This window comes from Micropterus salmoides, unplaced genomic scaffold (assembly GCF_014851395.1).
Source record: "Micropterus salmoides isolate LMB-PRFRI ecotype aquatic unplaced genomic scaffold, ASM1485139v1 Ms_hic_scaffold_17, whole genome shotgun sequence".
Classification (NCBI taxonomy): domain Eukaryota; kingdom Metazoa; phylum Chordata; class Actinopteri; order Centrarchiformes; family Centrarchidae; genus Micropterus; species Micropterus salmoides.
The window spans coordinates 17290647-17315550 of record NW_024040817.1 but is presented as its reverse complement, the minus strand read 5'-3'; the positions used below and the strand labels follow the sequence as shown (position 1 = coordinate 17315550).

General features: G+C 39.3%; 3 protein-coding genes across 5 annotated transcripts; 2 read left to right on the top strand and 1 right to left on the bottom strand.

Annotated features, from left to right (window-relative positions):
• Window positions 1-131: 131 nt before the first annotated feature.
• On the bottom strand, window positions 132-7702 carry stk3 (serine/threonine kinase 3 (STE20 homolog, yeast)). Its single transcript, XM_038724813.1, has 11 exons — window positions 7523-7702; window positions 6235-6315; window positions 5912-6040; window positions 5558-5672; window positions 4876-5040; window positions 4562-4729; window positions 4238-4375; window positions 3703-3828; window positions 3385-3589; window positions 2992-3185; window positions 132-2790 (listed from the first exon to the last, which is right to left on the bottom strand). Exons 1-11 carry the CDS (start codon window positions 7543-7545, stop codon window positions 2632-2634), a joined length of 1503 nt encoding a protein of 500 aa, XP_038580741.1. The 5' UTR covers window positions 7546-7702; the 3' UTR covers window positions 132-2631.
• A 201-nt stretch (window positions 7703-7903) lies between these two features.
• On the top strand, window positions 7904-9982 carry polr2k (RNA polymerase II, I and III subunit K). The gene is made up of 4 exons (XM_038724818.1): window positions 7904-7985; window positions 8237-8305; window positions 9313-9405; window positions 9740-9982. The coding sequence occupies exons 2-4, from the start codon at window positions 8245-8247 to the stop codon at window positions 9760-9762; spliced, it is 177 nt and encodes a 58-aa protein (XP_038580746.1). The 5' UTR covers window positions 7904-7985; window positions 8237-8244; the 3' UTR covers window positions 9763-9982.
• Window positions 9983-13256: 3274 nt separating this feature from the next.
• Window positions 13257-24748, top strand: spag1a (sperm associated antigen 1a). Of its 3 annotated transcripts, XR_005445080.1 has the most exons (9): window positions 13259-13811; window positions 15395-15494; window positions 16395-16547; window positions 17551-17708; window positions 20261-20402; window positions 21627-21753; window positions 21894-22031; window positions 22770-22984; window positions 23749-24748. XR_005445080.1 is itself a non-coding variant. In XM_038724811.1 (8 exons), the coding sequence occupies exons 1-8, from the start codon at window positions 13466-13468 to the stop codon at window positions 22773-22775; spliced, it is 1170 nt and encodes a 389-aa protein (XP_038580739.1). In that variant the 5' UTR covers window positions 13259-13465; the 3' UTR covers window positions 22776-24748. The 3 variants fall into 3 exon arrangements, 2 of the variants coding, with proteins under 2 accessions (XP_038580740.1, XP_038580739.1); XM_038724811.1 differs by having other exon boundaries at window positions 22770-24748; XM_038724812.1 differs by lacking the exon at window positions 16395-16547 and having other exon boundaries at window positions 13257-13811; window positions 22770-24748.
• The last annotated feature ends 156 nt before the right edge of the window (window positions 24749-24904 follow it).

The following is a 24904-nucleotide window of genomic DNA, read 5'->3' as shown; positions in this document are numbered from 1 at the left end:
AAGAACAGTGGCGTCCATACTACAATAGTTACGGTATGGCCGGGGTTCTGTCTCGTGATCATTCATGATGGTTTCTACTGAAACAAAATCCAACTCAGAGATAACATAAAAGCATTCCACTGCAGTTACGGTTAACTATAAGTAACTTTTATTATTTCTTGCTCTTTTTTCCCCCAAAACTTTATAAAGTATTACAAACAAAAAATAAATTAAGTGGTTCAAACATAAATGCTTACATTCCACTCTACACCCTTAAGTCTTTATATAAGAGTGAAATAAATGACAACAAAACCATATAGCTATATATCAAAAAACTGATTTCAGATTTTAGATAACTATACATATTATGGTAGATTCTCCATACTGTCATATTTAAACTGGGGCTTTTTAATTGTACAGAGCAAAGCTTTGTTAAAGCTGAAAACCCAGCTTCCATATTAAACAGTACTCTGATCTGTGCAGTTAATACAACAGCATTCCTCTAAATTGCAAACATAATTATAAACATGCATAGTCTAAAACACACTGAAATGAAGCCACATATATTTGACAAAGGGCAAAAATATTAACAGCCAAATAAGCTTCCATATTTAAACCAGTGTCACCAAAACACAATTAATAAATAAAATCTGAATGCTCGAATGTAAGTTGCCAATGCACTGCAGAATTAATTTATGACAACAATTCATGGCAAGAATGTTAATGATTTCTGTGACAGAACTGGTTCACCTGCACGCAGAAAAACAAAAGATAAACAAACAACAAAACCCCACAAAAAACATACAGAGGTGAGTATTCAAAAGACTGTACTGATTGACATTTGGATTCAGGTGTTCAAAGCGGCATGGCCACGTGGTCCATCGGACTAGACAGAAAACAGTGTAACAGGTATTATTAAAAAGATTAACACGCAGTAAGTGTGGCTGAACCACACCATCAAGACTGCATATTAACATTCATGTAACAGTAAACTGCAGCCATTATAGTACATTGCAGACATTATTAGCACGTGTAAATTCAATGTGTGAGAAATAAAGAACCACCAAGACAGAGCGATTTGTTTCCTTCATAAAGACACCAAACAGGTTGTTTGCTTGTTAGTTAAACTTCCAAAATTGTGAAACTGGATTATTGAGCTGGACAGTTTTGTGTAAATAACGTTTTTAGCTATTAAAAACACAGCATGAACTCAGTGTGTCCTCATTCCTTCATTAATAACATCACACCTACATGTCCGAAAACAGCACATTCTCAAGCATAGTTGTGGAAACATAGATATAAGCTACATGAAAATTTGCTATGAATATTGTCCAAAATTCAGACATTAGACGTGTGGCTGATGCCACGGCTCTGTATTTCTTAAGTATACAGTATGAGTGAGTCACTTTTGTGTTTTATCTCAACCTGACGTGGTTTTTTTCTTGAACGATAGAACTGTTTGTGACTAGTTGGTTCTACGGCGAGTCATATTGTAATTTGAAGTTAATCAATCATAGTGTGGAACAATTACAGAAAACATTGTCAGAACCGTCTTAGGGGTTTTAAAGACTTCACTTCATACAGTATTTTGGAATGCTTTTGCTTGTATGGAAATCTTATATTTTTTCTAACTCAGGAATGAATATTGGTGCTGATTTTAAATTCACTAAGAGAAGTGGTTAGGTGTGCGTTCAGAAAGCCATCTAGAAAAGAGGAATGAAGCCCTCAGATGCATGGAGTTTGTCAGTATAGACAGAGCACTGGATGTTTAAAGAAGCCCAGAATATCATACTTGAAAACAACAAAATGAAAGAAATTATGAAGACCAAATGAAGAAGTTTAGAATTTTCTGTTCCACCGACGATTGAAAACATGCACAATCCATTCACCATCCACACGATTTCCGTCCATTCTTTCTGTCCATTCTTGCAGCTTTCCACAGTCCACCCCCAACTCATATCGAAGTGAGGAAACAGATTGAACCATCTGACAACTTGGCTGTTTTCTTACACCGCTTATTCTGAAAACCAGGTTTCAAATATTTTAAGGCATTCTCAACTTAATCAATGTAATCTTGATTGTCTTTGGTCATGGACAAGCCTCCACAGCTTTTTTGTTGCAGGTATTTCCAAACTAAGCTCTATAATATATTTACACAGGAAAAAAAGACCCCTTGTCATAGACCTGGTTATTATGCTGCTGCCACTGCCAGATGATAGGCTTCCTTATGTGTTAATGGGGATTCCCAGAGGGTTTTTTGTGTCTATAATTTCATTTGGAAAAAGGGGAAATTCATTGTGACTTTTTAAGACGTATAATTGCCAAACCTTCTCTCTCTTTTGCCACAGTCCTGAGCATCATTCACGGGAAACCAACTTCACAGGAACTGTAGAAACAAACATATGGAGGAACAGCATCTAGACATCATGTAGAAACAAGGCAGACGAGTGTAGATTCCAGGAGCCAAAATGGATGTTACCCAGTAAAAGAAGCATCTAACTTCATTTACAGGCCAGTTAGCAGGCAGTCGGCACGGCAGTGGGCTTCCAACAAAGACATCTTAGTTCCTCTGAGTCAATGGGACATAAGTTTCGTGGTGATGGTGGCTTTGGGAAGCAGAGACAAGAGGGAAAAGGCGACAGGGAGGAGCACTTAGAAGTTCTGTTGTCGTCTTTTCTTGGCATCCATGGCGTCCAGGATGGGCTGCCTTTTGGCAGTGTAGCGCTGCCTGAGCTCTTCAATCTCCCGCTCCATCATGGGATCCAAGGCACTCAGGCGCAACTGCAGCTCCTCAAAGTCCAGGTTCTTCAGCTGGGTGACAGCCCACAAATAGAAGCACAGACAGAACAACAAAGGAGAAGGGGTGAGTCACATTCAGTGCTTCTGTTTTGCTGTTTTTTACCACTGTAGCCCTGGTGTGTATTCATTCAGGTCAACATTAACAATTTCCACTATGAATAACCCCATTAATTTCAGCAGTGCCATCACATGTTCATGGAAGAGGTTACTCACAAAGTCAAAGTCTCCATCCTGAGGCACCTTCCAGTTGTCAGGAAAGACGTTCTTGGATTGGATGTGGTAGCCGGGCTGCTCCTGCGGCTGGTTGTGGTTGTAGTTCTCCTGCTGCTGGGCTGCCTTGTTGGAGTCCTGTTTGTCAAAATAGTCCATGAAGGACGGACGCATCGGCTGCTGTGGGGCGGCGTGCCCTGTGGAGGAGGAAGAGGGTTGTGTTCCAACTTCACAAAATGTGAAACTACATACATTTGCTAAAATCTTGAGAGAAGCACAAAAAAAATCCTAACATTACTTTAATTTAATTATTTTGGAGACTCCTTAACTAGCACCCTGTTTTGGCAGTTTTCTCCCTTTTCTCCACAGTACTGATTTAAAATTGTGTGCGCTCACTCCGCATGGATCCCTGGTCTTCCTCCTCCTCTTCGTCGTCATCACTGTTGATGACCATGGTGCCAAGGTCTGACTCGAGCATGGTGCTGCCGTGTTCGATCATGGTCTGTGCCCCATCACTCATGGTGCTGGTGGCCCGCATGGTTCCTGCGCCCTCTGAGCCCGACTTCACCATAGTGTGAGAGTCGACCTCCGTTTCCTCCTCCTGGAGGAGACATTAAGTCATATAGCCTCAACATATGGCCGTCTCATCATGTCAAGTCAAATCTAGTGGTAGCTTTAACGCAAACGCTATTGTTGGCATCTTAGCATACGTACAGAGTTGTCATCCTCCTCCTCCAGCTCTCTCTGTTGCTCCTGCTGCCTCTTGGCTTTCATCTCCATGGCCTCAGTTATTAGGTCTCTCAGGATTGTGACCGGCTTGGCCTGGTTTATAAATGGGTGCTGGACATTCACAAGAGCAAAAACAAACAAAACATTTAGTGCCTCAATGGCTCTCTGCCACAAAACACAAACAGAGCATCCACGTTACTTAGTTAAATTTTTCTACATCAGTTTCCCTGAGTGCATACATTTACATTTATTCATTTAGCTGACGCTTTTATCCAAAGCGACTTATAATTGCTATACATGTCAGAGGTCACACGCCTCTGGAGCAACTAGGGGTTAAGTGTCTTGCTCAGGGACACAATGGTGGATGGGTCACAGTAGGGAATTGAACCCGGGTCTCTCACACCGAAGGCATAGTCTTATCCATTGCGCCATCGCCACCCCACATACACCCAGGTATTTATGTTCTGCCCTTATAAGTTAATATCTGTATGTGCGTGTTTGTGTCCTTCCTTCCTCCAACCTGTAGGAGCTGTGTGGCAGTCGCTCTCTGCTCTGGATTCTTGACAAGACACTTCTTGACAAAGTCTGTGAATTCGTCTGACCAAAGCTCCGGCTTCCTGAATGTTGGAGGAGGGTTGGTTGGGATCATGAAGATAGCCTGAAGGAACACAAAGTGGTTTCAAAACATCAGGTGGGATAATAAAGAGAAAGGAGGGGAAAAAACACAGAGACATTATGCCAAGTCAAGTGTTTGTTCTTTAGGCACCTAAAATCCTTTGTACTAACCCTTGCTTTAGGGCTATGTGGTTGGGTCTGAGCACCCACAAACCATGTTTACACTCACTCTCATGGGATGGATGTCAGCATAGGGAGGTTTGCCCTCTGCCATCTCTATGGACGTGATGCCCAGGGACCAGATGTCAGCCACACAGTTGTAGCCGATCTCCTGGATCACCTCTGGGGCCATCCAGAACGGAGTTCCAATCACAGTGTTTCTCTTGGCCATGGTGTCCTTTTTGAGGAAAAACAAGGCTGGTATCAACATTATGAAGTCTTCAAAATCAGAGAAAGATTTTACTTTCCAAGCGGACATTTGATGAGAACATTCATTTAGCCGTCAGTAGTACAAACCCTCCACACAAACCGCTATAACATTACCGTTAGTTGTCCAGCAACTCCAAAGTCTGCCAGTTTGGCGTGTCCCTCAGTGTTGAGGAGGATGTTTCCTGCCTTGATGTCCCGATGGATCTTCCTCATGAAGTGAAGGTATTCAAGACCCTTCAGTGTTGACTTCAGGATAGTGGCGATCTCATCCTCCGTCAACTGATGTGAGAAGCAAAAACAACACAGGGATTAAGTAAGATCCAAGAGTAAATGAAGAAATGTGTAACGCAGGTATGTAACACAAACTTATTTTAGTCAGTGGTTTGGCAAGTTAATTCACAAACACAGCCAACCAGGACTTTCCCCCCCTACTCCACAGCTAAATGAGCGTTTGTTTTGTCCATGTCGACAGCTGAGGACCTACTCTGTAATCCATCCCTTTAGGTTTTTATGTCCACTACTGTTCAAAAAAAAAAAAAAATGGGACAGTAGATAGATTTTTGTAGGAACTGTATAAAAGCCCAGAGAGTCATCACTGAGGCTTTATCACCATCATAAACATTAAAAAGAAATACGTAGTTAATGTCAATGTCTTCGTCAAACTGCAATGTTGTATGTTTGGTATGTACATTATAAACAAGTTTAATATATCACAGGAAACACTGATAATTTGTGAATGACTAACATTTTAGTACTGTCTCACACACCACAACAGTAATTCTCTGACAGCACCCACCGTCTTGTTGCGCAGTCTGATGATGTCAGAGACGGAGCCGGCTCCACAGTACTCCATGACAATCCACAGGTCTGTGTTCTTAAAGTAGCTCCCATAGTACTTCACTACGTATGGGCTAGGAGGAAAAACAAAACAGAGCGGTTATCAAAAGAGAAGACAAAGTTTGTTTCATTTACAACAAAAACAACAAAAGGGAGAAAAGTCTTGTTGGTCAGGACATCAGAGCACTAGTGAAACCATTGCTGTTAAATCAAAATGCAAAGCAAAAATGGAAGCGAGTATGATGCTTTGAGGGAAATAGGGATGTTTAAATCCAATCTATGTCGGTTGGGAAAAGCTGTGTTCTCTTCTAACCTGTCACACTGCTGCATGATTGAAATCTCCTTGATGATCTCCTGCAGATCAGATTCAACAGGAACCTGCTTGATGGCCACCACCTGGCCTGACTCCTTATGGATGGCTTTGAACACGCTGCCATAGGAGCTAAACACATACACAAACATTAGGTCACAATATGTCCAGAGTGTATTATATAACTGAAAGTATTAACAAATATACGCATTACACAACACAAGAGGTGCATCTTAAAAATAGGACAGACTACTGTGTGTGATGGACTTAAAATATTTTCAGTCAACAAGTGGAATTGGATGTTAGTCATGAATAAAACATCTTACCCTTCACCGAGTTTCTCTAGAACATCAAACACTTCCTCTGGTTGTTTGGTCAAACTGTCTTCACTCAGCTTTTTCAGCTTGCTGTAAAAATGGAACCGTGTAGTGTAAATAAAAACAAGAAGTGAAACCTAACTAAAACACTACACCACAGGAGCATCTCAAAAGCACGGTGTTTTCCAGCAACTAGCATTAACTTATACACATAAATCAATAAAGTTGGGAATAATGTACTCAGAAACAAAATAAAGTGAAATATAAACAACCCAGATGTTTGTGCATTTATTCATTTCAACAAACACTACAGCAAGGGATTTAATTAAATTGTCTAGAGCTGGAGGATATTTAGCAAAATCAAATCACTCTAATGCCACATTAATATTTGTTATACTATTTATTAGCATAGTAGATATCGTGATGGAAGCTTGAAGACTACGGATAAATGGCAAACGCAGAGACATTATTTTCACTAATTTCAATCTGATAAGTCCAACATTTTTGATAAGTCCAACATTTTTGTATCTTACACTGTGCTGAGATTTATCATTTGTCGTTAATTGTTTAGGCAATTGATGGAAAACTTGTAAACTAAACTTGTAAACTAATTAAACAAGCACAATTGCTTAAATGTGTGAGAATGTGCTACTTTCCTGTGTTTGATATGATTGGGTTTTAGACAAAATATGCACACCTTAGGCTCTGGGAAATTGTGATAGGTTATGTTTTAAAACTTAAACCTTACAATGAACTGTAATGAGTTACAGTTCAGTAATATTACACCTTACTAACTATACAGGTAAGTATAACGTTATGATGTAACATTAAGAAAAGACAACTTTAAAGATATATCATGTCTTTGATACCATCTTGCCCAGCTCTTTCTCATGCTGAACATGCTCCTCAGAGAAACAACTACTAGTACACCTAAATCACCGTATACTCAATTTGTTTTACATGGAAATGTGAGATTGTTTCAATTAACACACAATTCATTAATTTGTATTTCATGTCCAAGGAATAATGTATTAGCTCAAAATGCTCCCTAAGAAGGCACAAACGAAATTAACGGTTACCCCAAAACAAACCAGGCTAGAGTGTCATTAGAAGCACAGGGCTTGTGATTTAAGCGGCCTCTTAAATCGTTAACTCATCTAACTGAATGGAAAGACAGAAACCAGTAAAGCTAACTAAGTTAGCATCAGCTTGCTGAGCTACCGCCTACGTTAGCCGTTCAGCTAGCTAGTTCATGGCTTTGAGAAGCACGTTTTAAACCACTCGGATTTACACAAACCTTTTGGGCGCAGTCGGCTCCATGATGCAAAACGTAAACAAAAAAGGCAAAAGACTAATAGTAAGTTATGGCAGTTTTGGCAGTCAAGGTGTGAACATTGTCGACAGAGTCGTTGTTGTGAAGTAGTGTAGAGGGCCAGCTGAGTGTCCGTCAGATGATGGACCGTTTGGGGAGACGGTTTTCCACAGCGCCCCCTGTGGGACCGGAGGTAGAAACAAAAACGTATCTATTTCTATCCTTGAATCATGAACAACCCCAACACAAATAAACCACAAACACTACTGCATACCGTGTAACGTTAGTCTGTCATATATTCATATTCATTAGCGTTGTCTGGTAAAAACAAAAAACAAAAGCCACATGTGACGGAGTGTCTTCTGGCCAATCACAAACTACTTTGCTCAGAGGTGGACGACGGTTGTGCGCATGTGCCCCGGCGGCCGTGTGTGATATGAAAAGAGAGGTAACGTAAACAGCAAATAGTTAGCATGTTAAAACGGTCTTTTTAAAAGCTGTCCCTTATGTTTAATGCATATGTACTATGTTCATAGTGAATTATGATATTTCTTAAAGGCCTTTGTTGTTCGCTACGCCTACCGGTTGTTGACGGTTTAGGTTAATCTTGTCGGTACCACCATGCTGTTTCTGTGTTAGCATGCTGTTATGATACAGATGTGATTGTGTCAACATTGTTTCTCTTGTCTTCTTTTATAGAAACAAAAATGGATCCACAGAAAGAAGTACAACCGCCCAAACAGCAGCCTATGATCTACATATGTGGAGGTAAATTACAGCTTTTGCTGAATAGTTCAGTGAGCTACATACTTACAGCCGTTACTACTGCTAACGATGCTAACAGACCTAATCTTACTTTACGCTGCTACTGCTGCTGCTTTCACACCTTATATATTAGTACTAGTGATAGGTGTGTGTAGTACTATCGTAAATACCATTACTACATTTTAGTATTGTATAATTATAATGTTACACCTTTCTAGTAGAACTGACTGAATAGTAGTAACATCAAAGCATTATAATGTATTTCCTAAGTTCCTAAGGGCAAATTGACCAATTAGGATGGTTGAATGACTCAATGAAGTTTATTATTGTCTCATGCATATAGTTCTGCCCACACCCCGTTGGATTACAAAACCACAAAATTCATATAAACCACATGCATATGAGTGCAGTTTCTAGAGTATACTTTATTATTCAAAGAGTGAAAAGATATAGGTCTATCTATAGGTTTATTTAGTCTACAGCAAAACTAAGAATTCATGGACACTACAGATAATAGGGTTATAAAAATAGAGATTAATTAACTAGTTATTCTTCCCTCCTTTTTCACTTTTTTAGGACAAAGTTAGGGCACACAAAACTTAAACTGTCATTGCATTTTTTTTAACATCTATACACTAGAATATTTCAGGATTTTAATATTTTTTGCTATTTTGTGACAAATTGACAAACTCACACAACTGGTTTTCCACTTTAAGATTTGCGAATCTGCCAATGTAACTAGCTGGAGGAACAATATAAATTCTTAACTACAAGTAAGATAATTAACTTCTAGATAAGTTAAATGTATTAGTATTATTCAAAAATGTTTTAAAATATATACTATTAATTAAGTTTGAATGAGCATCCATTGGATTCTATTGTGCATATAAACTAACCTCCAACAACCAACCTATACAAACAAAACTTCTGCAGAAAGTTACATCGTAACCTGGGTATCAGTCTTTAATTAACTGTATTTTCTGTATTATTCTCTCTCTATTTACTTATAGAATGTCACACTGAAAATGAAATTAAGGCCCGTGATCCAATCCGATGCAGAGAGTGCGGTTACAGGATCATGTACAAGAAGAGAACAAAGAGATGTATCCTTTAATGAGGTTTTGTGTGTGTGAGGAAGTCTTGTATGTGTAATGGGTAACTGCAGGAAACATGATGTGTATTTTTTTTTTAACATTTTGCGGTAAATTCATAATTAGTTTTATTTCTTATCTTATTACTCCTGAAAATATATTTCTGTTTTACTTCCAATATTTACAGACCCCTGAAACTAACGACTGCTAGTTGATGTTAAATTCTAGTCCTCGTGTGGAAGAATGGTGAAATATTATGTGACTGCAAAAGGCTTTTTATTATAAACCGTATGTATGATATGAGTACTAACATACCTGTACATTTCCTTGACATCCTTGATTTCAGTGGTTGTTTTTGATGCCCGATGAAGAAGAGGAGAGCACTGATTTTGATAATTATTGTTCTGGATCTTCGTAGTGTATTACCATGTAAATAAACAGACTTCCAGGCCTTGCTCCAGATTTTTTAATTATACTTAGAACATAGCATTTTCATATTGTCACAAACATTACTGTTTTTTGGGGGTGTTAGTCCGAAAATGATGGATTAAAGTTTGGTTTATTAAAAAATTATTTTCATGGACCATGACCCTGACCTTTTTTCTTATTCATTGTCAACTTTAAATGGTAATGTTTTAGATAAATACAGGAGCAAGAATTGTGAGATTTTGTTTTTTAAAGCTAATTTCTCAGTGCTTTTACGTTTTACTTACTTATTCTCAGAAAATGAACCACTATTTATTTCTCAGTTGCTATAAGATGTTCATGGTCCGTTCCAGTGGGTTTTTTTCGGCTTGTGACCCCTTCTTCTTTGTATGAATAATAATAAAATGCCTTAAAAGGCAAGAATTATCCTGTGATTTGGATAAGATGGGAGGAAAGTGAAAATGCAATGCATGAAAAGGTTTTTTTTCTGACCGCTCAGAATCAATTTGTGACCTCTTGTCCACTTGGAAAGTTTAAACTCTTCACCTATCGGCAAAATTCGCCGTTTTGAAACCAAATTGGGTGAGTAAAATTTGGGTGGGGGGGGAGTCGGGCGTTGCTAAAACATCATTTAGGTCTACTCGTTAAATTTACAAAGTCCACTCCTCTCTAGCAATAGCTTTGCAACTTTACAGGGCTCTGCCTAACCAATCGTCACTCCTAACGCCTCAACCCAACAGCCAATCAGATACAGCATAGGGCGGGTCTTTTTTCTATTCCGCGACACTGCCAAGCTGACAGCTGACCACGTGAGGACGGTAAGCAAGCCTGATGTAAGTCAGAAGTAAGCTAGCTTACAATGTTAACTGTCCTGTGAGATACAGCAATGTTGCTGAGTTTAGAACTTCTCCCGCTCTTATTAACCAGTAATGTTAGCAAAGCTTATTGTTCAGAGCAGTGGCAGCAACCTGGATGTAATGTGTTATTTACACTGGGGACATGTCCCCGTCACTTTTTGAAAGCGTTTGTGAAAAATAGCATGCAACACGAAATGGCAAAGAACCAATGAAAGTGCTTTAAGAAAGGTTTATTTGCATTTTTAAGTAAGAATAAACCACTTATAAAACTTATAAAATGACCCCAAAACGTGCAGCACCAATCAGTAACTTTAACAACTTCTTGTCTTCTTTGGCCAAATTTTAAGTTCTCTCCCTGTGAACATGACAAAAGAGGAGGGAAGACTAAATCATGCCCGCATGTGTGCTAATTCAGCAGGGATGACATTACATGAGAAAAGTGGAATTCATAGGTGTCATTTACACTGGAGATGCTGGGGACATGTCCCCACCACTTGAAATGGCTGATTTTTTTTGAAAGCATTTGCTAAAGGTTTTCTGAAAATTAGCTTGCAACAAGAAATGTTAAATAAAAAAAATTATATGAGAAAGGTTTACTTGCACAATAGGAAAACTTGAAATGCAATGTTAATATAGAAGGAACAGATCTGCCTGCCAAAAAAAGTAACTTGGGCTTAAACAACAAGCTGCTGATTACTGCATTATATTCGAATTGTCACAGCCACATGAATTTGTTTCCCTTCATATAAATTAAGACATTTCCACCATAAATTGGTGCAGAAAATGTCTCTTGAATGCATGTCCCCACCACTTTTCAACACAAAGTGACGCCCTTGGTTGATCTACAGGAGAAACGTGAAACAAGACAGACTGAGAGCTGCACTGCAACTCATATATTTCAGCTTTGATGATTTCTATACTTTTCATTTAAATACTGTTAATTTATCTTCACATCTCGTTCTTGTGACACCAGTATGGCGCATCGCCACATCTCGTAAGCCAAGTGTATCGTCACACCCCTAATCTGAGCCCTTTTGTCCCACTACTTTTCAACACAAAGTGACGCCCTTGCGTGTCTGTATCTTTCTCTTGTTGCTGTTAGATGAATGCACGTTATCTATACAACATGTAAGCTTAAAGAAAGACCCCTCTTACACTGTCTCTGTATGTTTCTTGGCTTTAGCATCATTCTCACCTTTTTTTACCCCTGACAAGTTTGCATGCCTGAATTTTTTTCTTCTCCAGTCAACAACTTGAAACAGAAGTATGTGTTCGCTTCACATACTTTGATGTGCAATGTGAAGGTGTACAGCTTTAAAGACTTTGTTTGATATTTTGGGAAATCAGCTCAACAGCTTTTTATTGGTCAAACTTTAGATGAGAAAACTGATACCACTCATATCATGTAAATATAAAGCTTCAGCCAGCAGCCAGTTAGTTTAACATCAAGGCTGGAAACAGGGCAACATCTAGCCTGCCTCCATCCAAAGGTAACACACTCCTACCAGCCTCTCAGACACTTTAGCATGTAGTAATTAGAAAATCACAAGTGTTATTGATAATATTAAAAGGGTGAGATAGTTGTGCATGTTGCCTCACTGGTTTATAGAGAGACTTAAAGGAATTGAGCCATCGGTAATAACATTTATATCACATTTATATTATATTGTTACTTTTGGGCAGAGCCAGGCCAGCTGTTTCCAGTCTTTATGCTAAGCTAAGCTAGCAGGCTGCTGATTCCAACTACATATTTACCACAAAGACATGAAAATAGTCAATCTTCTCATCTAATTCTCAGTAAGATAGAAAATAAGATATATAATATTTTCAAAAATGTCAAAGTGTCACTTAAGTTCTTTTAAGTGACAAACAGGACTTCATTTGCATTTAATTATAATTTTAGTTAATTATTTTTTGACTAATCTAAAAAACCTTTATAACTATAAAGTGCTAAAACTATGCTCAAATGCTCATCATCAAGAACAAGTCCAAATTAATTTCCTCACATTGCTGTCTAATTCTGTAGGTTTACACCATAGACTGGTTTACACTTACAAGGAATTTGCTTTGGTGACTTGGTGCACAACAATAAACACATTATATAAATTAAAAAATATGAAATTGTCAAGATATACAAATATAAGATAATAATAAAGACTGTGCAATATGGCAGTTATATTTCATCAGATTGGAAAAAAAAACCAAAGTACTCAAAGTTTCTAATGAAATGAAAAATAGAAAAGAAGCATCTCTGAACCTGGCACATTGCACATATTTGTTCATAATTGTTAGTCGTATTGTTATTTTTATTTCTTTATAATGTCAATTTATATATTTATGCACACAACATCCTCTTCCATTGCAATACGTCTGCACAACATAAACCAGAGTAATGCACATGTAAATATCTGCCACGTTGTTCTTTCCCTGCAAATAGTTGTATTATTTTTCTCTATTCTTCTTATATAAATGGCATTTGTTTATTCCATATTTATATATTTCTGTATATATATATTGCCATCTGCAGTCCTGCATTTTCTGCCTCAGTCCAGCCACCAGAGCCCTTTGCACTTAAGTCTAATCTGAGGCTCTCCCCTCAGAGCTGTCCTCCTGCAGCACTGCATCGCTGTTGCACTTCCCCCCTCACTGACGTCACACCTGACATCTCATGCAGGGGGCGTGTCCTACAGAAATCCCAAGCCAGGCTCAGACTTAGCTGCAGCTCTGCGAGAGGGGAGAGGCAGGGAGGGAGGAAGAGTTTGAACGCACACTGCAGAGGGAGTGCAGCTATGGGGAATGTGCAAGAGAAACCCCCGGGCAGCGGAGGAGGAGGGGGTGGTAGATCGGATCAGGCCACAGCAGGGAGCGGGACAAGAAGCCGTGAAAAGCCACCGACTCACGGAGCTCCACAGAGGGAGGTGGCCAATGGCACTCAGAGAGACAACAACACTACTGGTGGACAAGAGGAGCGCGGCAGCCCTGCAGTGGACACAAGTTACCTGGACGCCCCTGCTGGGGCCCTTCCTCCTCACCTGGCCCGGCTCAAGAATGAAGGGAACCACCTCTTCAAACATGGCCAGTTTGGTGATGCCATAGAGAAGTACACACAGGCCATTGATGGATGTGCTGAAGCAGGTGAGGGAGACATGAACAGTTTGTGTGTTTTTATGGAGAATTCGGTGGTCAGTATTTCATCCGAGGAGAAACACCTGTGGTGACTAGACAAATTTTGATTGCAAGATATATTCTACTCTTACACAATTCTAGGTTGTTAAACTTGACACACATAATAAACAGTTGCATAGCACACTAGAGCTTATGTCAAAGTAAATTACACTAAGGAGTAGGGCTTATTTTCGCAATTACTTTTTTAATTGTTTGGTCTTTAAAATATCAGAATATAGTGAAATGCTAAGGCACAAGCTGACACATGCAAATAGCTTATTTTTTCTGACCAACAGCCCAACACCCAAATAAATTAAGTTTACTATTAGAGAAATTGCAGAAATTCACCTTTGAGGCGATCTGAATCTGAATTTTTTGCTTAAAAAAATTTGACAAATTATTTTAACTCTAGTAAGGAGGCACACGGTCAAAACTTGAACGATAATGTTGCACTCACTGTGCTTTTTTGATGAAGGCGAGTCTTCAAAAGCAACTTCTGATCGACAAGTCACTAATGTAGAAAGAGCAACAGATCGGTGGCACAGAGATACACAGAAAGCGTATTTTAGCATCTGTGTACTCACCCTTGTCACGATATCAGATACAAGTTGACTCAAGAGTGCCATTTGGCTCCACAGAGTATCCCGTTTCAATTTTGAATGCATTATACTCATGCTTGTGATGCAGCACAATTTCCTCTATTTACTTACTTAATAACCATATATATTATTTAAATTCGCGTAGAGTATGAGTGCAGGTCGGTTTTCAAATCTGTCGCCTGTGTGGATTAGTGAACGAGAAATTGCAAGTTTTTTAGTTTTAACACCCAGAAACTGCAGCTAAGATGTGAGGCGTCATTGGTGATTTGTGAATGCAGTGCAGTGTTGGCGCAAGACAACACCACTGACCGTAGTTGTGTGCTAGTGTGTGGGGCTTTTAGGTGAGATTGAATGTCATGCTGCACCTCAAAGAGCACTCCGCCAACTTTTACTCACGTAGCTGGCAAGAGGGATTGCTTTTTCTGCAGCACTGGAGACAGGCTCAAAAATATTAGACTAGACTTCAAATCATAGCAGACTTAACAGAGAAACTCTCATAGGGAAGCTCTGAAAACGAAGTATGACTGTGCCTTATTTTAAAATTGTTTTAAATCACAAATGCAGAGGAGTTTTAGACAATTGATTCAGTGATGGGCACTGAAGCAGCAAATAATGACTGATGCTGTGCTGGCGGTTGTAAAACTGCAGGGGAGGCACAGAGGAGAAAAGACAGAGTAGAAAATGACCCTACCAGAGGGACACAACAATTTGTCTACAATTCACCCCCTCAGCATCTCTGGACAGTCTGCACATGATTCATTGAGCTGTGTCTGTCATCCCTGTTTCTCTTTGGTCTGCACCTCTCCAGACAAAGGCCACAAAGGCCGTTAAGTTCTTGATATGAAGCACTAGCCTGTCCACAAACCTGTGTGTCATACTGAGATCAAAGATGATTGGAGTGTCCTTCCAGTGTCTGGTCTTTCAGATAAGTGTGTTGTGGTTGTTGCCCTGCAGGCATCGATAGCGCAGAAGACCTGTGTATTCTCTACTCCAACAGAGCGGCCTGTAACCTGAAGGTTGGAAACAGCACGGACTGCATTCAGGACTGCACCAAGTACGTTAACATTAAGTGTCAGCTCTGAGCATGTGTGTTTTCTGGCTGCGTGTGATCATTTGTGCTCATTTATGTGTCCATTTCAGTGTAGCTTCTGTCAGATTTAAAAGAGTACTCCACCGATGTAGGATTGCACTCCTGTAACATTGTCAGGTTCACGATGGACAGTTGAAAAAAACACAGAACCAGATTGTCTTTTTTTTAATTTCACAAATTCTTCTTCCTTGACAAAACCTGGCGCCTACAATACCCACATTGCAAATACAGTTATGTGGGAGATTTGGGTGTGTTATGCCATTATCGGCTAATGTAGCCTCGATCTTGGGGCTGGCACTCAAGTGGAGACAAGGATTGGGCTACAGACTTCTGGTAAGCTCACTTCTTTCTAATTCCACACTCCCAGGTGTGTTTCATTTTCAAACTTGCAGTCTTCAGACCCAACTGATGCCGACCCAAGTGGCATTACTTCAGGGAATTTGTTAGATTTCGTGCAGCTCCCTTTGCAGCCACTAGAGTATAATTGGTAATAGTTTCCAGCACTTGTAAACAGACTTTGATGTCTAATATCGGTGGAGTTGCCCTTTTAAGATGGTATTTTGTTGCTAAGTTACATTTATAATATTTCTTGTATGAGGTGAAGTTAAACTGGCAGTGAGTGTCTTGGTTTGCTGCTTTTGGTGGCAGATATTATGTCATGTCAGCTTCTCCATCAGCCTTGTTGTTTTTATTCATTTTTGATTTTAATTTTAGTAAAAAGAAGAGTGTTTGTAGTGTCAGGAGGCTGCAGGAATCTCTTTGTCTAATATTCATGCGTTTATGAATGGAGTGCTACAGATCAGTCCAGTTGGGCAGGTGTGGACAGTTTGATCCTCTGTCTCTGCATCTCTCTGATCCTCTTAGGGCTTTGGAGCTGCAGCCCTACTCCTTGAAACCCCTGTTGAGCAGAGCTATGGCCTATGAGTCACTGGAGCGCTACAGGAAGGCCTACGTGGATTATAAGACCGTCCTGCAGATAGACACCGGGGTGCAGGCAGCTCACGATAGGGTCCACAGGTCAGCTGACATAAGAAACTGTAGCTACTTTATGTGGCTTCATTTTAATGATATTTGTGTTTAAACATTAGACACCATTCCTTTTATGGCTTCATAGCATCAAATAGAAACACTCAGGTGTTCCCCCGGAGTATATTTGGTATCTTTGGCTCTGTGGGTTTAAACAACGCCTTCATTTAATGAGGGTTGAACAGCTAAGTACTCATGTGCCATCAAGGCCTGAGAGTTTGGACATTTTCATCAAACACTGAATAGTCCACTGACTAGCTCCTCTTGAAATCAGCTGCTGTAGTATTTGGTTGGGATGACAGGTCATGTTAGAGAACCACTGGTCCATATGACAGACTGAAAGCAGACAGGTCTGAAGGCCATGTGTAACTGGCCTAGTGTAGTTAAGGCAACACATTTCAGCACCACAGAGAGTTCCTATTCTGTCAGTGTTGAAGGGAGACAAGCAGAGTGTCCCAAATCCATACTATATACTAACTACATACAGTTAGTATACAAGAAGTCAACATACTTCCCATTTTATTCTAAATTAGACTACAATTACCTGTTCTTTTCCAAGTCAAAATGTCTGTTGTGGGGGGGGGGCTTATTGACATGTAATTGAATCCCTTGATAGGTTTGTTGCACTGCAAAAACAGGACAACTGTGGATTATGGGGACCTCAGCAAACTCTCAACAAAGCTTTTGAACCTGTAATGAGGTCTAATGAGTCAGACTGAAAACACCTGTGTGGGTGTGCAATGTCTTTGACATTAAACAAGAAGACATTGGATTATTTTCAGTGAATGTAACGGGTAAATGTTATGTTTTTATCTTTTGGAGAAAAATAATTGGTATTAAACTGTCCCAACTATTAGTTCCTCTACGGTTTAGTCTCCTGTTAGCATCGTAGAGGAGCCCATGAACCCTGTAGTGTTCGCAGGATCAATCTAGCTATTTACAAAACACTTTTTGTGCTCGTACTGCACGTTGTACTCTCCGTGTCTCCTGCTAGGATCACCAAGATGCTTATTGAGCAGGACGGACCTGGCTGGAGGGAGAACCTCCCAGAGATTCCCAACGTCCCTCAGTCTATCCAGCAGCAACACCGAGAGAAACCAGTCAGCGTCGAAGTGGCTCAAGCCCGAGCTGCCAGGGCTGCACAGGAAGAAGGTCAGTGAAGTCACTTCCTCTTAGCTTAGTGAGCGTGTTAAGTTAACTACATTTGTACAAATGTGCTAAGGGTTTATAACCACCTTTTCTTTTTTTGACAAAATTGTTTATGGTCTCTTATGGCCTAATGACTTGTGGCTGGTTATGGTGGGTTTGAAATTATTCATGGTAGCGTAAGGCAGCAGCAGAAGTCGGACAGTGAGAATCAGTGTGTCAATGCTGAGCTGTGGTGAAGGCACTCCTGCTGAGAGAGTGTGTGTGTGTGTGTGTGTGTGTGTGTGTGTGTGTGTGTGTGCGTGTGTCTGGTTGGGTGGGTCATCAATAATGCAGAGATGAAGGCGATCTACAGAGTGTAGTGCTGCTGTAATGGAACAATCCAGGTCAGGTTTCCTGTAGGCTGCTTCAGCTCCACACAGACCAGAAGGCTCCACATGTATCATATATTCAAATATATTTCAGTACACGCTGTGTAGTAAATACAGTATTAAAAGACATGCATGCACTAGCAAATAAATTGCTTTATTTGTATGCACTGCATAAAATTTCCATATGCAGGATTTACAGATACAGATAAAGCATCCGACCTGTACGGACATTCACATACATAAACACTGAATGACTATAGCACCTAAACAGAACGGAGCTAATCTCAGAATAGCACATTGCTGTTGCTGGGGAAACTGATGGAAGTAGTTCAGCTTGTTGTCAGTGTTTAACACCTCTTGTATTAGTAAATTCCTGTTTTGTCACAGAAATGTGCAACATGTTATAATTTTAAAAGGTAAAACACCATTGACATACCAACTACTGTAGTTCTGACCAAGGACTCCAAGTCAGTAGTTTGATGATCAGCCATTTTGTTTCACTACACTATAAAGAAATGTGGGCAATGATTCAGTGTGGATCCAGCAACCAATAAGTCAGTACATGTTGTGTTTTAATTAAGACACACAAACGATTGCACATCCTCAGCTGGAGACTCTTACGGTTACATTTTTATTACCATCACTTTCCTCCAACTGTACAGCTAACCAGTTGTCTAAATACAGTGAAGTTGTGCCTGTTCAAGAGGGAATATTGACAATCATTCTGGAAAAGTGGGATTCATCACTAAATGAGTCCTGGAATGTGTTGAACACAGACATAAGGCTTCTGTTCAGAAGATTTAAAAACAATAAATAAAATAGATATGTTTGCATTTTGTTTTGTTTTTCAGTTTGTTTGAAATTCCAATTCCAATGAAGAAAATCCACTTACTGGAGATGTGTTCATTTATTAACTCAACATTTAAGCTTGAAATTACAACCTGGAGCTTTTTTTTTTTTTTCATTTTTATAAAATGACACCAAAGGAAGGACCTGCGTTTGTTTGCGCATCCCACTCTGCTGTGAAAAGCTCATTTGTATTGTAATGTGACTGTGCTTTCAATAGCCACAGGACAAGTTAATTAGGTACTATACTGTGGTTAAGCTGTTGCTGATGTTGATATTAAAAATGCTCTTATTCTCCTGGCGCTTGCGAGTATTCTTCTTCTCCCATTGGAGAAAAAGAGCTTAAGCTGCCTGCAGATGATTAAACAGGCTCATTAGCATTACAGATTAATAACAGATATGTTACTTTTGTTAGTATTAAATGACATTACCAACACCAGGATGTACAACTATTTCTGGTTTTATTTTATTATAGAATTTTTTTTATTTATGTATTTATTTTTAATTCTGAGTTAAAGGAAATACATACATACTGAGTAAGTGTTATTATTATTATTATTATTATTATTAAATTTGCAGGATCCAGAAACCGGGGTTCCCTTGTACTTGTGGGGTCCGACAGCTTTGTGGGGACCAAAATGCTGGACCCCACAAGTTTAAAGGGCTGTTAGAGGGTTAAGATTTGGTTTTAGGGGGTAGGGGTGGAGTTAAGCTGATGATACAGGGGGCAACTTTTTGAGCAATGTTGCTGGGCAATCTTGCCAGTGGCAAGTCCGACTATGTTTTGAACAGATAGCGGCGGTGCGGGGCGGGTGGCGGAGTGGTGGGGGAAGGGGATTACGGTAGTAATCTTTACTCATTACCATTGACGGCAACGTTGCCCTGCACGATTGCTCTAAAAGTTGCTCCGTGTATCATCAGCTTTAAGGTTAGGCGTGTAGTTGTGATGGTTAGGGTAAGGAATAGGGTATGCATTATGTCAGTAATGTCTGTGTGTGTATGTCTGCGGGTATGTTTAAGTGCCTGTGTGTGTGGCTTCCTCAGCACAACAGAGAGCTCAGTAAGCAGGAGCTGGTCCATTCAGACTGCTGCTGACGGGCTGATGGATTTATTGAGCGCCCCAGAAAATGTTTGTGTGCTAAACTGATGGTAAAAGCTTCTTGAAGGACAAACAGTATTCAATATGGTCTCTCGTGACATGTGGAACATATCCATAACCTCAGTTGACACTTAAGTCATTTTTAAGGTCGTTTTGTTTTCTTGCTTTCGATACTAACAGTTTTTTCTTTCACGTGTTCCAGTGTTGAATTGTTTTGCTAAATTGCATATTTCTATCAACAGTGAGAAGAAAAGAGGCCCGCTTTACTTTACTGAAACGAGAAGGCAACGATCTGGTCAAGAAAGGCCTCTTCCAGGAGGCTCTGGAGAAGTACAGTGAATGTCTGACCCTCAAACCTGACGAATGTGCTCTCTACACGAACAGGTGGGCATGAAACTGAATCATGTGTTTTAGATGCACAGGTAGACACTGTGCTGTACATACAACATGGAGAAAAGCTGTATATTATTATTATTATTTTTAAAAGCACTTATTCGATAGTATAGACACAGGGACTGTACCAGAGCTTAGGATGTAACAATGCTGATTTTAACATTGGCTGATGATCTCCTTTTAAGGACAGTATAATAGGAAAAACAGTAGAGGGCACTACATGATCATCTGCAGGCCAACTGCAGTCTATTAGATCTTTTATCATTGTCAAAAACAAACACATTCTTGCTTATGAGAATGAAGGAAGCCACATTCAATTTTGAAACGGACAGTATCATTGGCTGACTTCTAGACTGGAGACTTTGTGTGTAGTTGAGATCTGGATGTAGTTTAAGATTTATCAGCTGTAGGCTCAGGAGGCTAAGGAGTAGATCTTGCTAACATTAACATCTAAACTGAGGGAGAATTTGACACTAGGTAAATTTATTTATTTGTAATGGACTATATACATTATTAAACATAAATGTTGAACTTTGCCAGTGTTAGCTTAATGCTAATTTCTCTCCTGCAGTCCCTGCAAAATAAAAAGAAGCTGACAGCCTTGTCATTGTATGCAAATCAATATCAAGATTTAATGAACAAATGATAGGCCATGAGCTATGTCCGCCGCAGCCTGAAGTAGCGAGTTGAATAATGAATGGGATGTGAGATAAGTTCAGAGGGGCAGTGCACCTCCTGCAGCTTGTATGTTATAGTCACTATCCTGTGGTGGATGTGGTGGCACTGAGGGACTACACTCAGGGTTGTAAATAATTGTTGTAATGAGCCTGCTAACACGGTGCAGCAAACTGTAATTGTTATGGTTAATTCATTTTAGATACAGGCTGATACTATGTAACCAGCGCATTCATTTGGTGAACAGACTGAGACTACTTAGTAGGTGTCCATTATCAGGAATTAATGGACACTAAGAATCAATTATTCACCAAGACCATGGTATAAATAACCATATACCCTAAAACATGCGTCAAATACAGATGAGACAGGCAGATGAGATGCCCTGATACTGGTAGTGTTTGTTTTATTTATTGGGCCATACCAGGCTAACCTCCAATCCCTAACTTTCATTACCAGTATCATTACCATTACCTGTAGCAGTATCCTGAATGGCAGAAATGGAAATGCTGTTTTCTCTGACTCCTATCTTCTTTTTAGAGCCATTTGCCTCCTGAAACTGAATTACTTTGAAGAGGCCAAACAGGACTGTGACTCTGCACTGCAGATGGAGCCGGGAAACAAGAAAGCCTTCTACAGACGAGCTCTGGCTTACAAGGGTTTACAGGTGCCATAAACACACACATTCATTCTATTGAAGCAGTTAGATTAAAAGGGTTTGTGCATCTATTTACTGATAATACTTTCCCCCCGTGGTATTTTTTGTTACAATGTGTGTGAATATCTGTGTATGACCCCCAAATGTAGGACTACCTGTCGGCCAGCAGTGACCTCCAGGAAGTCCTCCAGCTGGACCCGAATGTACGCGAGGCCGAGCAAGAGCTTGAGGTGGTGACGGGCTTGCTGAGACAGAGCCTGATGGACAGCAATGTACACACTCCAAGGGTAAAATATTGTGTAGATGCACACAAGCAAACCTCTTCAAGAAGTAATTCAGTTATTCTTGAAAACAGGGAACTGGTTTGAAATTTGAAAAAGATAAAACTTAATTTCTTTCAAAAACTAAATACATACTTTTGAAAAGCTCTTTTTGTTGTTGAAACAACCTCTCAGTGTAATTTTGCGTAGCAAATATGTATTTTTCAGATTGGTATTAGTTTTTTTCCACACCAAAGATTGTGTACTATTTATAATTAGTTCAGCAGATATGTCATGCACCTAAACTGTTTTTCCTATTTAATAAGTCTTAAAACAAATGTATGTATGTCTGTATAGATAATATAATGTGAACTACATATTGAATTTATTGAACACCTGTTTTAGAAACCAAGATCAACGCGTTTTGTTTACTTAGCCAAAAAACTGACTGTGTTGATGTTACATATAAGGAAAAGAAAAAAATACAAATGTGGTTATTTAAAATGACCATTGAACAAGTCAAAATTTAAACCCATAAGATACAAGAAACATGTATATTAAGGATTTAGCATATAAGAGAATTTTAAGGAGAAAATGCTAAATTGCTAAAAGCACAAAGTCACTTATTTACATATCAACTTATTTGTGTGTTGTTTGAAAATCAAACGCTAAAGAGAAACAATAATATCACTGATAATATAGTGGAAGGCACTTACACAAAAACAAAAAACCACAGAGAGGCTGACTTTTGCTCATTTCCTCCAGGTTTGATGTTTGTTTGTGGTGCAATGTGGAGGCCGAGGAATGAAACGGGCACATACTGTACTATAGCCGTGATGGACGAAAAGGACTTTTAAAGCCATCAACTGTTGTGAGGAAGACCTGTAAAAAAAAGAAAGAAAAGAAATGACTGGCATTAACTCCTGGGACGGGCTTCCTTGGACGACCAGCTCTCTTTCAGCTCTGCACCATCCCGCAACGTGAGCAAAACCACACCTTAACTCCTGAGTACACAACCTTACATAATGGGCAGCTTTATTTAAAAAGGCTAATGTAAAGGTACTCATGACCTGCTTGCACTAGAAATCATTCACATTATGAGGTAACATACTGTTTATACAGATGTGTAACAGGCGTAACATGGGGAAAGCAAGAGTGAATTATGTGTGCCTTATTGAGAATTTTCTACCATAGTTAAGATGAAATACGCCAAGATTATACAATTAAACTGTAGTGTACGTGGAGGTAAGGAGTTTAAAAAGGTCCAGATGTTATTATGGGGGACAATCTTTATGTATACAGGATTTCAGCTTTTTTTTCAGCTCATTGTTTACATGTATTATCATTACAGCTGCTACGTATTAAAAAACACAAGCCAACAACTTACTATAAAACATTTCTACAGCTAAAGACCCAGCTATAGAAATGAGGTGTTATGACCTTAAATTATGCTATAATTTAAGATTGTCAAGATGATTTTCCAGTTACACTTTCCCTAATACTCCTGACCTTAGTATTTCAGTCATTTTTAATTAGAGATTGTCACATCAGTGGTTTAGTAAACATTCAGCTACAGGATTCATAATCATGTACTGTAGGCTTATTATAGGTCTCAGGTTCAATCTTGAATGTAACCAAGGTGACTGTGTGTGTGAATAGGTGTACAGTATTTATGTTTGGAAAGTCTTATCAAAATACTAAACAGTTTTATTAATGCATCCTTGGTGACTTTTTCCATAATTAGGAACCCTTCCTGCTGCAACAAGGAGCTAGGCGAGGACGTCCGTTTTCACCCTTTGTATGTGTTCTGTTCATAGAAACCTCTCAAAGCCTCTATTCAACAAAAATTTAATATACTAAACAGACTTAAACAGACAGTCAGAGCACAAGAAAAGTTATCAGCAGGGTGACAGTTTATATGACCCCAAGCAGTCCGGGCAGATCAACTAATACAGTTCAGTGTCTGGCTTAAGTATCTTAACAAATAAAATATTTGGATGCTGAAAGTTTGAAAACTTAATGTTAAAGTTTTACCCACATTTTCTCACAGTCAATGACAACTTTAAAGGTTGAACAAACTCATCTCATTATTTTCCGGAATATTAGCCCACTCTCAGACTGGTTTAACTTCATAAGATCTTGAAGTGTATATGAAGACTTTTGGCCCATATTTTTAAAGCCCTACAGCTATCTTCCACAGGTTTTCTCCCCTAATTTGCCTAATTAGAGCTCTCCTCAGGTCTGTGTGGATGTGTCATTAAAAGCCACCTGACTGGGACGGACAAATTGAGACTTATGTCATTCTTAGTAGTAGGCTGAGTTTTGTGACTTCAGTTAACTTTAACAGGAGCAGAGGTCTAATTACCCAAAATAATATCTGGCAACACCTGTGTGGGTTGTGCAGGGCATTTAAATCTCTTTCTTTTCAATCTCCCATACCTATGCTTTTTAAATATCCCACATTAGCCCTATAGCACACAAAAATTGTAAATCTTTGTATAGCACAATGTGCCACGACTTTTATTTCTTTCATACTTTGAGGTAATAATGTCTTAATAAACTTTGTCTAATCTTATTTAACCTATCACCCCACCTCCTGTATTGTCTAATTAAAAGCATAAATATCTCAACTAAATGAAAACACTTGATAGGAGGCTTGAAGTGTTGCTTCATGGAATGTAAGCGCATGTACTGTATGTAAATAGTTTGAATGTAAATAATAAACTGCTATGTGGATGCTTTAATGAGCCTTTGTTTCTGCATAAACACGATTACAAGTGTGAACTGAATGTGAAACGAGGAAATCAACAAAAATGCTGGATTATTAAAACTGGACTGTTGATTTGCAGGCGTCCAGTCACTTGGCATGTTATTAAAAACTTATGCCGCACCTGTTAACA